Source organism: Berghia stephanieae, chromosome 10, assembly GCF_034508935.2.
Source record: "Berghia stephanieae isolate SIO BIC M18660-M18661 chromosome 10, UCSD_Bste_1.3, whole genome shotgun sequence".
Classification (NCBI taxonomy): domain Eukaryota; kingdom Metazoa; phylum Mollusca; class Gastropoda; order Nudibranchia; family Aeolidiidae; genus Berghia; species Berghia stephanieae.
Genome location: NC_088369.1, coordinates 41,071,804 through 41,086,803, shown reverse-complemented (window position 1 = coordinate 41,086,803; position 15,000 = coordinate 41,071,804). Strand labels below are relative to the sequence as shown.

The 15,000-nt window shown below is 35.7% G+C and overlaps 2 protein-coding genes across 2 annotated transcripts in view; one reads left to right on the top strand and one right to left on the bottom strand.

The window, feature by feature from the left end:
* Positions 1-6,592: 6,592 nt before the first annotated feature.
* On the top strand, positions 6,593-11,838 carry LOC144981135 (methylosome subunit pICln-like). The gene is made up of 4 exons (XM_078929282.1): positions 6,593-6,849; positions 7,831-7,967; positions 8,765-9,217; positions 10,346-11,838. Exons 1-4 carry the CDS (start codon positions 6,731-6,733, stop codon positions 10,408-10,410), a joined length of 774 nt encoding a protein of 257 aa, XP_078785408.1. The 5' UTR covers positions 6,593-6,730; the 3' UTR covers positions 10,411-11,838.
* A 1,452-nt stretch (positions 11,839-13,290) lies between these two features.
* Positions 13,291-15,000, bottom strand: part of LOC144981143 (uncharacterized) — a 38,495-nt gene continuing 36,785 nt past the window's right edge. The window contains exons 5-6 of the mRNA XM_078929291.1: positions 14,999-15,000; positions 13,291-13,606 (exon numbers count right to left, since the gene is read on the bottom strand). The exon at positions 14,999-15,000 is cut by the window's right edge and continues 68 nt beyond it. Of these exons, the coding sequence (XP_078785417.1) occupies positions 13,436-13,606; positions 14,999-15,000 (173 nt within the window). The 3' untranslated portion in view covers positions 13,291-13,435. The remainder of the gene's footprint in view (positions 13,607-14,998) is intronic.

Here is a 15,000-nt window from a genome sequence, read left to right as displayed (position 1 = left end):
TCCCCCCCTCTCTCTATCTTGTCTCTCCGTCTCTATCTCTTTTTTGGGGGGTTATGTGGTCTTGTGGTATGACACTCGCTTTCGAATCGGAGGGTCCTGGGTTCGATCCTCGCTCGCCGCATAGTTGAGTCCTTGGAAAAGACTCTTTACCCACAATATCTCACCGTATCCAGGTGTAAAATGAGTTCCTGGCTGTTAACAACATCTAAGCCAAGGAGCAGGGCAAAACCAAGTCTGAATTTTTAACAAAGACAGGCAGTTAAAATCGTGTACCCTGTTATAATTACTAGAAAATTGATTACACTTAAGAATTATATGAGAGAGGTAGATTGGAATGTCCTATATGGCACGAATGTAAATAAAGAAATAACAAAACAAAACAAACAAAAACTTTAGCTTTTATATAGTGCAATATCCACTAAACGTGCTCAAAGCGCTTTACAAGGGGTCCCCAGCCAACAGCAACACTAAACATGTAAAACGAGACATAACGCATGTTAGGTGATATTGCAATTTTTTTTTTTGGACAAAGACAACGCTGTTAACGGCCAGGTACTCTTTTTACACCTGAGTACGGTGAGAGAATTTGAGTAAAGAGCCTTTTCCCAGGACTCAACTAGGCACCGAGCGAGGCTCGAACTCAAGACCGTCCTATCCGAAAGTGAGTGTCATACCACTAGACCACATAGCCGCACAAAATACTGCTAAGGTATTTTTTAAAAACATTGTAAAAAATGTTCAATATATCTGTATTTATACGAAAAAAGGGCAAATCCTGGACGAAAAAGATCGCGATAGAAACAAGTCAAACGACAAATTAACATCGTAAATTATTCAATAAATATCTAAATAATAAATTTATAGAGAACTGTGATAGCTCTGCACAGGATAGACTTGTTACCAATGCGAATGTAAAACAATCAATGAAAGGGTTTGAGAGAACAATATCAATGAAGAGTAAAACGGGTAATTCTCATAATATAGTTTTGAAATAAATCAATACATAATGAAAAATGCGAACAGGGACAATTACACTAAAAGAAATGTAACAGAAAATTATAGGGGAAAAGGCTGATGAATGTAATGAATTTTTCTCCAGTGTGATTGTGTTTGAAGATGTATTGAACATACCCTACTTTCATAACAGAAACCAAAAATAACTTTTTTTTAAATAAATAAAAATTCCCTTTATTCATCCCATAGGGGAAATTTGTCTCTAGGGTATATTCCAAGGGAAGACTGGAATAACCCAGGCGTCAGCCACAATGCAGCGCCGCAAATTGAGCTAGGGCGAGGTGACTTTCTCAAAGCCACACAGCGCAGCAGCAGCGGGTGATCGAAGTCGGTACCTTTCGGGTGCGAAGCAAAGACCGTACCGATGAGCCATGCTGCTCCCTACCTGATATTATTTTATCGGAAAATAGAATAATCGATAAGCTATCTCAAGGTTGACGCATCAAAAGGTACCGGGTCCTGGTGACCTTCAGTCTTATCTACTGAGAGAGGTCGCATGTGAGATCGGTCAACCTCTTACAATAAATTTTGACAAACCAAAAGAACATGAATGTAGGGTATCAGACGATTGGAAGAAAGCGAATGTCACTGCTTTTTAAAAAAGAAAGATGAAAGAAGCTCTGCTTCAAACTATTGATCAATTAGTCTTATTATAGCTAAACGTGCTCAAAGCGCTTTACAAGGTTCACAGATTGGTCATTGAAGAGCCTTGTGCTAAAAGATTTAACTCTCTCCTTATCGATCAATTTCAGTATTTTCCCAAAATGGCAGGCTTACCCAGCAGAAAAATTGTTTTTTTAAAACTCAAACAAGCTCTCTACAAAACAAATTTATGTTTTTATTGATTAAAGAAAGATCATTCTTCAAAGTTTTTTTTTTTATGTACAAATTAAATCTGAATAATAAAAATGTGTATTGTGTCGTAACAAATGTGATGATTTTGCTGCAGGTGGAAAGGAGATGGTTAAGAAAGATGACAGAGGCTCTGCTTCAAACGTTTGATCAATTAGTCTTATCTGTGTGTTAAGCTAAACTTGAGCTTGTATATAGCGCAATATCCACTAAACGAGCTCCAAGCGCTTTACAAGGTGTCCCTAGCCAACAAGCAATACTTAACATGTAGAACGAGACATGACGCCTGTTAGGCGATATTACAAATTTTTTTTCGGACAGAGACAACGCTGTTAACGGCTAGGTACTCATTTTACACCTGAGGACGGTGAGAGAATTTGAGTAAAGAGCTCCAGGACTCAACTCTGCACCGAGCGAGGCTCGAACCCAGGACCTTCCAATCCGAAAGCGAGTGTCATACCACTAGACCACATAACCGTGTGTTATGTAAACTACTTGAGTATCTTGTGAAAGATGATATAATGGTAACTTTTTGAGTTTCATAATAATATGGTGCACGAAAGCTAACATGGTTTCAGATATAAACGATTGCGAATCACGCAATTATTGCAGATGATGAACGAGTTTACTAAATGGAGTGCTGAAATGAAAAACCAATGATGTAATGTATTTAGATTTTACGAAAGCTTTCGCCTCTGTTCCCAATGAAAGGCTTTTTCTAATACGAAATACTTATGGTAAAGTTGTAAACGTTTTTTTAAAAATGGATCAGACCATTTCATCGAGTCGTAGTGAAAGAAATGAGGCTTCAGAGTTTAGATCAGTCATAAATGGGGTCCCTCAGGGTAGTATACTTGAGCCATTATTATTCATAATTTACATCCATGATCTCCCTGATATTATAAATTCAAATTGTAAGATGTTTGCAAACGATTTAACTTTTTTTTTTAGCTTTTATATAGCACAATATCCACTAAACGTGCTCAAAACGCTTTACAAGGGGTCCCCCATGATCAACAACATTTAGGACAAGACATGACGCCTGTAAGGCGATATTATAATTTTTTCGGACAGAGACAACGCTGTTAACGACCAGGTACTCATTTTACACATGAGTACGGTGAGAGAATGTGAGTAAAGAGTCTTTTTCAAGGACTCAGCTATGCGCCGAGCGAGGTTCGAACCCAGGGCCTTCCAATCCGAAAGCGAGTGTCATACCACTAGACCACATAGCCGCACAAATAGACGATAGCAAAATCTATTTTTCTACACACAATTTGCAACTCGAACAGAAAGATCTATATGTTTTATTTCTATGGTTCACAGATTGGTCATTGAAGAGCCTGGTGCTAAAAGAATTTAACTCTCTCCTTACCGATCATTTTCAGTATTTTCCCAAAATGGCAGGCTTACCCAGCAGACAAATTAATTGTTTAAACTCAAAAAAGCTCTCTATAAAACAACTTTATGTTCTTATTGATTAATGAAAGATCATTCTTAAAAGTTTGTGATGTACAAAATAAATCTGAATGAGAAAAAATGTATATTGTGTCGTAATAAATGTGATGATTTTGCTGTAGGTGGTATGGAGAGGGTTAAGTCGCAGACAGTTTGTTTTTAGAAAACTGAGGTTAAAGTGTGAATTCGACTATATAGAATATACCCAAAAAATGTAGTATTGAGATAGGGGACTTTGATTGTGTTTATCGAGAAAATACTTGGTGAGTGAAATAAGGTAATGATATTTTAAGTTTATCACTGATTGATTGAAAAATTTAGAAAATCGGGACGGCGATCTTCAATTAAGTTTTAATGTTAAAAAAATAGTCCTACATTTTGGTTTAAAAAAAACCTTTGTTTTTTTTTTTTTGTTTTTTTTTTGTTTTGTTTTGTTTTGTTTTTTCTTGTTTTGTTTTGTTCTTTGTTTGTTTATTTGGATGGATGGGTATTTTTTTAATCTAGTTTTATTTTTTATTTTTCATTTTTTGTTTTGTTTTGATTTGTTGTATTTTTTTTTTGTTGTTGTAATTTCTGTTTTGTTCTTGGTTTTGGTTTTATTTGTCAACAAGTCTTAAACATTAAATTTATCTAGGGCTACATGTCTCGTTAAAAAGAAAAACTTTATGATAGTTTGTGCGTCATCTTATTAAAATATGTAGTCTAGTAGAGGCTAAACGATTTCAAGGCGTAAGAAATAGACAAAGTGATTTTATTGGTGAGTAAGTAGATAGTATGTAAAGCACTTAGATAAGACTCCCAAGTGTTTGCAAGTGGCCGTGTCATCAAGACGAAGTGGTTTGTCTTCCGGTCACCCCGAGTCTTACAAAAACGTCTTCTCATCACAGGAAACTGTTTCATTAATATGGCGTCTTTATGCACTACACAGTCCTGTCTTTGTTTTCGGTAGTATAGAAATCGTAAAACAAAAAGCGATAGACATGCGGTGGATTTGATAATTGGTATTTTTAACGTTTAATAATAATCGACATAAATGTATTGAACATCTTGCTCTCATATGAAAGATAGAAGGTAAAAAGAGTAAAAGTAGACCAAGAAAAACACATTTAAATAGTTTGAACAGCTGGATGACAAAGAAAGAGAAGAGTATTATTAGTTTTCTGAGGTTATCTGATCAGAGAGATGACTGGCGTACCATGATCACCGATGTCTGGCACAGACTTGGTACTAGAAGAAGAAGAACGTTTAATGTACGTTTAAATGTTTATGTACTACTTTAAAAAATAAAGAGAAATAAAACTCCCTTTATTCATCCAAAAAAAAAAATGTCTTTAAGGTCTATTTCATGGGTAGACTGGAATAACCTAGGCGTGAGCCGCAGAGCAGCACTGCAAATTGAGCTCGGGCGAGGCGACTTGCTCAAGGCCACACAGTGTACCGAGTATTCGAGCTCTGTACCTTTCGGGTACGAAGCAAAGATCGCACGGCTGAACCATGCTGTCCCAAAAAGAATATACTACTACTACTACTACTACTACTACTACTACTACTACTACTACTACTACTACTACTACTACTGCTACTACTACTACTACTACTATATACTACTACTAACTACTATACTACTACTACTACTACTATACTACTACTACTACTACTACTACTACTACTACTACTACTACTACTACTGCTGCTGTACTACTACTACTACTGTTACTACTACTACTACTACTATACTACTACTACTACTACTACTAGTATACTACTACTACTACTACTACTACTACTACTACTACTAACTGCTACTACTACTAGTACTACTACTACTACTACTACTACTACTACTACTACTACTACTACTACTACTACTGCTGCTGCTGCTGCTACTACTACTACTACTACTACTCTACTACTACTACTACTCTACTACTACTAACTACTACTACTACTACTACTACTACTACTACTGACTGCTGCTGCTACTACTACTACTACTACTACTACTACTACTACTACTGCTACTACTACTACTACTACTACTAACTACTACTGCTACTACTACTACTACTACTACTACTACTACTACACTACTACTACTACTACTACTACTACTACTACTACTACTGCTACTACTACTACTACTACTACTACTACTACTACTACTACTACTACTACTACTACTATGACGCTATTACTATTAATATGGCATTGCCACACATATAAACATTGCTGGCTGCTGATTGCACAGTGGCTTTCTTTATATTTTTTGAATAGTTTACTTTTGTAAAAAAGATGTCTCCTTTTACACCGTGTTGTAGATGGTGATAGGAGCGAAAGAGTTCAACGGCCGATGATGATAATAGAATGAACAACATCACGACATTGGGTTTCACTACATCTTTACTAGTTAATAATAAATTTAAAATCCAAATCAATTTCGAAAAGTTATTCCTCATGGTAGTTGCTTTCATCTTATTGACCATAATATTGGTCATCATAGCATTTGCACCAACCGTATTGTATTCGCTCTCCGATCTGTTCAGATGAATTCTGCACACAACTGATTCTGCATGCAATTTTACAATAATCCATAAATTCAATATCGTATTTTTCAATGTTCCCATCCTATAACAACTTAAGACATCTCACATTTAAGGTGGTAAAATCAGATGTCTTCTAATAATAATAATGGTTGCAATAACAGTGATGATGATGATGATGATGATGATGATGATGATGATGATGATGATGATGATGATGATGATGACGACGACGATAGTGATGATGATAATGATAATGATAACAATAATAATAATAATAATAATAATAATATAATAATAATAATAATAATAATAATAATAATAATAATAATAATAATAATAATAATAATAATAATAAGAAGAAGAAGAAGAGAAGAAGAAGAAGAAGAGGGGGAGGAGGAGGAGGAAAAAGGAGGAGGAGGAGGAGGAGGAGGAGGAGGAGGAGGAGGAGGAGGAGAACAAGAAGCAGAAGAAAAAAATAATAATAACAAGAAAGAAAAATAGAAAGAAATAAGAATGAAAGGAGGAAAGAGAGAATGAAAGAAAGTATGAAGAAAGAAAGAAAGAAAGAAAGAAAGAAAGAAAGAAAGAAAGAAAGAAAGAAAGAAAGAAAGAAAGAAACAGAAATAGAAATACGAAACTTTTATTTGTAACACCCCTTGATCCTGTTTAAGTGACTGCTATAACTGGAAAAGGCATTAAAGTTCGAAATTTAAATCTCAGGAAATCATAATTTTCGCACTCAACAAACGTGCGAAAATCGAATTTTCACACTTTTCCAAGTTGTCGTAGTCTGCTGTTTATCGTAAACTGCAGTTGTTTAATACTTTAAATTCAATCACGCATACCTTCAATCAACAACAGAAATGGTCGTACTCACTGGACACACTATTCCGACACAGAATGTCCGCCACACAGAAAAAGAAACGTCACTGAATATTGATGGAAGTGATATCGGAGCTGGAACACTGTACATCACTGAGAGGTGAGTTGATTGTTATACTTGAAACGTAATAAGTTGGATACGTACTCACGAGAACGAACGAAGAGAATTTTAGATGAGATTAGCGTAACGTGCGCAAATTTGATTCTTCTTCTTTCATTCTTTCATTACGAACGTGAAAAAAAACAGACATCATCAACATCGATACGTCGTTTTGATTCTTTGTGACTTTGATAACATTTTAAAACTCAGAACACCTTTTAAATTTGACCATATCAGATGGTTTGGACTTGAAATGACATTTAATTTGATATCTTATTTGTTTCTGCATGACAAACAGTTCCAGTGTTATTGATATTTTTCTGTTAAAAATGTTTCGTTTAATTTTAATCAATTTTACAGTGAGAATCTCCAGCAAGGGAAATACACACTTGATACGATTCTCACTACATTCAGTTTATTTCTTTTGACCATTTTTGTTTTATTATGTTGACAATGTTTGCTTTGGAATAGTTTTTGTTTGTATTGATTCATTCCGAAACCGTTACATTCTCACCTTGTCCTTAGTACCAGGCTTCATTTCAGAGTCTGAATCAGACCACCCATTCACAACCACCATTTTGATTTTCTTTTTTTTTTTTTCTTTTTCGTGGGATCATGGATAACTCATATGGTAGAGTTACACTCTCCCCGGCCAGGCGGAGTTGTCGTACCAGTAAGGTCTCGAGTTCGAACCCCCATTGTCGCTGCGGAATTTCTTATTCTCTATTGTCTTCTGGCACTTTCCTACTTACTTCATCTCTTGTTGTTATCAACATAAGTACCTGCTCCACTCACTTTTCTAAACAGTGGAGAGAGATTTAAAGAGGAACAAAATTCATTTGTTATTTGCAGCGAAAAAGGGATATATACTTTTGGGTTCAGCTTATGTTTCGTTTATTGATTTATTAAATAAATTTAAAAAAACTATACTAATTACATCTTTTTTTTTCTTTCTTATCTTCCATTTAATTCCACTCCCAGCTGTGTTTTGTGGCTGAATCCAAGAGAAGAAGGAATCCAATTGCAGTACAGAGACATCAGCCTTCACGCCATCTCCAGGGATCTCACATCCTTTCCACACGAACATCTCTTGTTACATTACGAGGGCAAGTTGCCAGGTAGGGTAGATGTTACTTTATCTTGATAATAATGATGCAGATCTGTACAAAACTTAGGATATATTTCATGACTGATTAAGCACAATATTGTTAATATCAAAGTAGGTGTTTTACCTGTATTCTGCCATCAACAAAATTTTGCAATTTTGTCATTTTTAGGGGTCTTGATAGCTCAGTGTTAGAACGCTTCCATCATATGTAAAGGGACTGGTATTAGTCTTGGGTGTCGCTGAGCATTTTTTCATCCATCATACAGAGGAAAAAATAATAGACTTTGAGTTACATTTTTTTCATCAGATTTTTAAGGCTTGTAGTCAGTCGATTCCTTTTTATTTATTTATTTTTAAAAGAATTTAAACCCAAGGCAATGATTTTCTGTTCTCACTCATGTAACTTAATAAGAATGCTTGATTACAAAATACCGCTGCATGCCAACTCATTTTATTTAATTCTGTTCCATTCGAAAAGTAGAGTTTTTAGGACTATAACACCATTTGAACCCTGTTCTGATGTCCAGGAAGTGTTTTTTATGAATAAAATAATAAACTGTCAACCGACAATGTGAAAGTCCTAAAAACCATTCATTTTCATTCTGCTTATCATGATTCTCTTTGTGTGTGACTGTTGTGGTGATTTTGTAGTCGAATGAATGAACTTGTGTGATACCCGAAAATAATAATTGTAAAGAGCCTCTGACCACTATTTGTGGATGTCAATGCTATATCAAATAAATAATAATAATCATGATGCATATATATTTTTTTTTTTAATGGTTCCCTTTCCAATTTCTTCTCTAGGATTGAACGAAGACCAGAATAATGCATCAAGTCAATCGGAAGAGGATGGAGACATGGAAACCCAACAGGCAAATGACGAATACCAAGGCACCTTGGTCGAAATGAGATTTGTCCCAGGAGACAAGGCATCGCTCCAAGAGATGTTCGATGCCATGTCCAACTGCCAGCTGCTTCACCCCGATCCTGACGACGATTGTAAGCTTTCCGATGACGAGAACTACGGTGAAAACGGTGAGGAATTTGATGACGCAGAGGAGGGTGAAGAAGATGGAAGTGTGTCTGCAATTTCAGCACAAGGAGCTGGAGGAGAAGGTTTCTTCACTGGGGAAGAAGGCCTGGTGTATTTGTCTGAAGAAGGGCGGGTCAACTTGGAGCGGATGAACAACATGCTGCAGATGGGACAAGGGGATGCGGAAATTTCCAACAGAACCAGTCAGATTACCATTACCAATGGTGAGTTTTGAATTGATGGAGCTGGTAGATTAAATGTTCACATTTTCATTTATATCCTCCAAAACAGTTGTAATCAACCCACTAAACTTTGTAGCTTCCAGTATTTATAGTCTATTGGAGATAATTTCGCTGAGTGAGGTTCCTGTACTAAACTTTGTAGCTTCCAGTATTTATAGTCTATTGGAGATAATTTCGCTGAGTGAGGTTCCTGACCTCCCAGATGGGCAGGGAGGCACTTACTGTGTCTTCTATTCCCCCTATACTCTCCAGCACGGTTTCCTCGAACTCATTCGAATGTTCCAATTTTCCTTATTGTTCTCTGTTATCATTCCTTTCCTTTCTAATTTTTACCTGGAACACGGTTTCCTCAAACTAATTTCACCCAGCCAGTGTTTAAAAAGAAAAAAAAACGAAAAAAGATTTATTAAATTTTTTTTAATTTTTTAATGCAACCGGTGATTTTGGCCACTGATGATTTACTGTGACATTGACAGTTACGAACAGTCACACGCAGCCACTCAAAGACTCTTTCGCTGTTTCACATAACCAACACCTCTCTGCTTATTCTTATTGTAATAAAGTAACATTAACGCAATATATCAAGGGAAATATTTGTGTTATGTATGTATATATATGTATTATTAACTATTACAGAGTTATGTCCTTTGAATGTTGTTGATTGTAGAGTGATGTCCCTTAATAACTCTAGACATGAACAACCTGTCACGATAATAGTCTTCAATAGTCGTAACGTCACTTCCTTCCTAATGACGTATGGTAACTTAGTAACACTGGCTCTAAACTAGCGGAACAATGGCGGACGCCGTATGAAATATTTCTCCTGCGAGCTTAAACGCGTATCCAGAGGGAAAAAACCCCATCAATTTGATCATGTTTTGATTTTTACACATTCTTATCACAAGGCATATGAAAAGGGAATGAAAAGTTCTAGCCAGCATGAAGAATAAAAAGTAAAGATTTTCTTTGTTTAGAACCAAGATGGCCGCCGTTGCCGGGCGCGTGACATCAGACCTACATAATGTTGAATGTGTCGTTAAACACGTAAAAACAAAACAATATTTGCTGTGATATACATTTTTTTTTCTTTTCTTGTCTCTATTTTTGAAGGACATCACGATCCAGAGGGCGAATCTACAGACCAATTTCATGATGCTGGTGGAATGAATGAATGACTTGGCAGATAATCAGTGACTGAGGCGTAGTAAGGAGGAATCCGTGAATGAATGAATGTCATATTCCGATTCATTGCTAAAACTTGAAAAGCGTTTTTGATTTTGGTATCATGCATTGTGCGTATTGGTAAATGGAGCAGTTATAAAAATATGAAGTGTAAATCTGACTAAAGTATAAGTAGCTTTCCTTTGTTTGTACTGAAGCTGCATTGAGACCATATTGTGACCAAAATTATCAAGGAAATGTAATATTTAACATTATTTTATTTTTTTAAAATGGATATGATGATATGTAATCAAATTGAATAATGTGGTGCTGACTGACATTTACAAGGATGGAAATGGTAGATTTTGAGTCAAAATTATTTACGTGTTCTTTTGTTTTTTAAAAAATAATAATCCTGCTTTATACATTTAAGATTACTACAATTCCTAAATATGTCCTCAATGGGTGAATGTAGGTTTCTATGCTTAAAATTTGAATGACTTATGTGGATTGTATTTTTTATTTTTTTTTTTTTGTTCTGATGAAGCTAAATTTCTTCTGGATGGACTTACTCAGTAATATATGAAAGAAGGTTGTTGACGAAATGGAGCAAAAGCAAAGCATGGGTATAGATAGAATGAAGTTGATGTCACTCAGGTCTTTGTTATTGCTTTTTGCCATCCACGTTTATGAGTAATTCTTACTTTAAAACTGTATTAACCAAACTATACACATAGTTTTGTTTGTTGGTCCATTATACTTCCAGATGGCAATGTTGTGAGTTTCTTAGCCAAGCGCATACTATCTATAGGAGGTGGAAGGAATTTTGGTACAGGTCATTTATTATTTGGTTTGAAGTGGCAGAAAAGGAGGAAGTCGTCCTTCAGGGACATTAGGCCCATGGAATCGGGAGTTTATCCCAGTTTCTATAGCAATTGATTGATTGCTCGGCTTGAATAAAAGTTATAAGGGCCTTTTTCTTCAGAGAAGTCTTGTAACTAAGAATTTTCGACTAATTTTGAACGTTCGTAATTTATCCATATTGAACTAAGTAATGGAATTATTTTTTTTTTCCTGAAAATGTGACCTTTTCCTATTATCTCAAAACAGTTATATATCAGTGACCTCTCATTCTAACACGTCACGATATTGAGGGGAAGTCACAAGCAGGGATGTTTGGTGTGAAGCAGGGATGTTCTCTCTCAATTATTAATGTTGTGACAACAGGGAAATTTTTGTGTTGTTTTCCAACTTTTACTGGAAGTTCGCTGTTCATCATGGTGGTACAATTTATTATAGTGTGATTACTTTTATTTTTATATTTTATGAACTGTTGACTGTTGTTATAATTATTTGTTATCGATTTATTATTTTCCTAAATCTTGTTTTTGTTACCAAATTAAATTTTGATGTTGATGATAATGAATAAAAATTGAAAGTGATTGGATGTTGTTGGATTTAGTATTTTAAATGTTATTTTCCTCTTTTTTAATATATTAAATTGATTTAATAGAAAAAAAAATAACAGATCACCATTTGGACAAGTCCGGGTTGTGGGTGAAGGTCTTTGGAGTATAGGAATAAGAACGTATGTAACCTTACTATCCAGATGGGTCACGCTGTGTCTTCTATCCTCTTACTCTTATATTTGTTTTCCGAGTTGCTTTCTGTCTTTGTCTTGGAATGGGATTACTTAGTATTGTCCTGGCTCTGGCTGGAGTCCTAGACTGTGAGGGAAACGGTCAAATGTCTGGTTATAGTTTTGGAAGATATTTCTTTTCTTGTAAATCATCTCTCTGTTGTGTATTATTATATTTGTTATTTTTAATGTATTATGTAAGCATTTGAGTGTGTTCCTATTTGTTGGATTTTGTGCTTGTGTCCGGATGAGACTTATAGGTGATCTCAAACTAAGTAGATTGATGGTTTGCTCTTGGAATCTACATCTGATCCCTATTTGTTCCCAGTTCCCCTATGTCTTACTTTTTCTTGGGTGCTTTAATTGTAGTTCTAGAGCTTTTTACTGTCCCATTTTCTTCCTTTTTACTGGCACTGATATGACCTTAATGTGTTGCAAGCGCCGTAAAGCCCTTAAAGAAAATACATTTCCCCTTTGTCGTGCTTTTTCTTGTTAGCTTTAAATTGTAAATCTATAATCTTTTGACTATTTTCTTTTCTTCACTTTTACTGGCGCTGATATGACCAAAATGTGTCTCAAGCGCCGTAAAACCCTTTAAACAAACTTCCAAAGTGGGCAGGGACGCACTTCTGTGTCTTGGAGGGAAGCAGTCTAATGTATACTTATAGTTATGAGATTAATCTTTTTTTTTTCCTTGTAAATCGTCTCTCTGTTATGTATAGTGTGTTCCTCTTAGTGGGAACCTGTGCTTGTATCTGAATGAGACTTTTAGGTGATTTCAAACTAGGCACACTGATACTGATAGTGTGCTCTTAGAATCTACATCTGTTCCCTAATTGAACCATTTCCCTTTGTCTCTGTAATCTAGAATTTTTAAAACTATTCCATGTTCTTTTTTACTGGCGCTGAAATGTGTTGCAAGCGCAATCAAACCCTTAACTCTCTCCTTACCAGCCATTTTCCTGCTCCCCAAAACTTCACACCCAACTTTTACAAAAATAGATTTATTTCATCCAAACACAAAAGCTGTTAGTTGTTAATTCTTGCTATACACACTTCATTCTGCTAAACGAGCTCTTCAACACAGTGTTACTATACTTTAACTATAGCAAACATTCTTGTTCAAATATTTTGACGTACAAAAGAATTTTGAGTGACAAAAACGCTGGCTGCATCGTAACGAAAATGTGACAATTTTCCTATGGGTGGTATGGAGGGGGTTAAAAACAAAGAAAGATAACAAACAACAACAAGGTTCATTTTTATCAACAGTTTGTGTATTTCTTTCGAGTTTACATGAGTACATTATATTATCATAATATTCTGTGGAGACTGAATAAAATAAATGTAAATAAATAATACGCAATATTGAATGACTAGAATATTAAGTAGACACTGTATCACGATTTCGTCTTGTCCTTCGGCAGAATTTCCTGTATATCTTCATAAGAGACGGTAGACAATTTTTTACCGGCCAGACACAATCCCAGGTATCGAAGTCTCATGAGGTAGTCGGAGTGAAACTTGCCGTCTGTGTAGTCCATGAACCGTTTGTAATCGTCTTGCAGGGCCTGGAAATAACAACATTGGATCCACAAATAATATTAATGATAAAAATTAACTCTCTCAGAGTATTTCTCCAAAACTTCACACTAAACCAATAAAGTCCAAGCTGTATAAATGACCACTACAGGACCTCTCCTTCTCAGGTCAATTCAACGCAACCAAGCAACGTCAGCGAAAAGCGCGACATGAAGGGACATATTCTAGATTGGCTTGCTTTGTTCACATGCATTTTTGCTCATTTGGTTACACTCCGGTTAAGTTGATTTTCGGTTATGTCGATTTTTTTCACGGTTCCCCTGGGCCTCGTCTTATCCAGAGTCTACTGTATAGTCTTTTTGAGCAAACGAGCGCAACAACACTGTAAATTTGTATAACTCATAACAAACGTTTTTTTTCTCCTTAAAATTTTGTGATGTAGGCTAGAAAGGAAATGAGAATGAGAAGAATGTTGAGTGTATTTTTTTTTTTTAAATTGAGCTTTCATATAGCGTAATATCCACTTTACGTGGTCAAAGCACTTTACAAGGGGTCCCTGGCAAACAGCAACACTTTAACATGTAGAATGGGACATGACGCCTTTCGAGGCGATATTACACTTTTTTTTTTTCGGACAGAGACAACGCTGTTAAAGTCCAGGTATTCATTTTATTTTACACCTGAGTACGGTGAGAGAATGTGAGTAAAGAGCCTTTTCCAAGGACTCAACTATGCGCTGAGCAAGGCTCGAACCCAGGACCTTCCATTCCGAAAGCGAGTGTCATACCACTAGACCACATTGCCGCACAATAACGTGGGAGATTAAATTTAGCCTACAAGCTATAGTTTTGCATCCAAAAATGATAATTATAATAATAATAATGATGATAATAAAAATAACTCTCTCCTTACCAGTCAGAGGATTTCCCCAAAACGTCACACCCAACCAATACCAAAATAGACTTTTTCACTCAAACACAGTCCAAGCTGTATCAGTGTTGATGGTTTTCTTCGGATCCGCGGAAATCCTCGATTTTGGAGTCCAGAGGAGGAATTTCCTCCTTTTTAAAATTAGATTTTCTCGAAACAATGTGCTATCAATGAGAGAGTTGATGTGTGGTGGAACACACAGGTGCAGTTTCCCACTGTCCAGAAGTAAGCTAGAGTATCAATGATAGTCTACCATCTCAATTGCTCTAAAAGTGGGGATTAGTGCAGTAAAAATGGGGCTTAAAGGCAATCGTTCAACATTTTCCTACTTTTCCACTTTTTGTCACCATCAGCACTGCTGTATATGATCTTTTTCAGCAAAACGAGGACCACAACACGCTGTTAAATTTTTATAACTTATAACAAACATTTAAAAAAATTTAAATGAGACATTTTGGAAGTTACATGGAAAATAGTTATATTATACCCACCC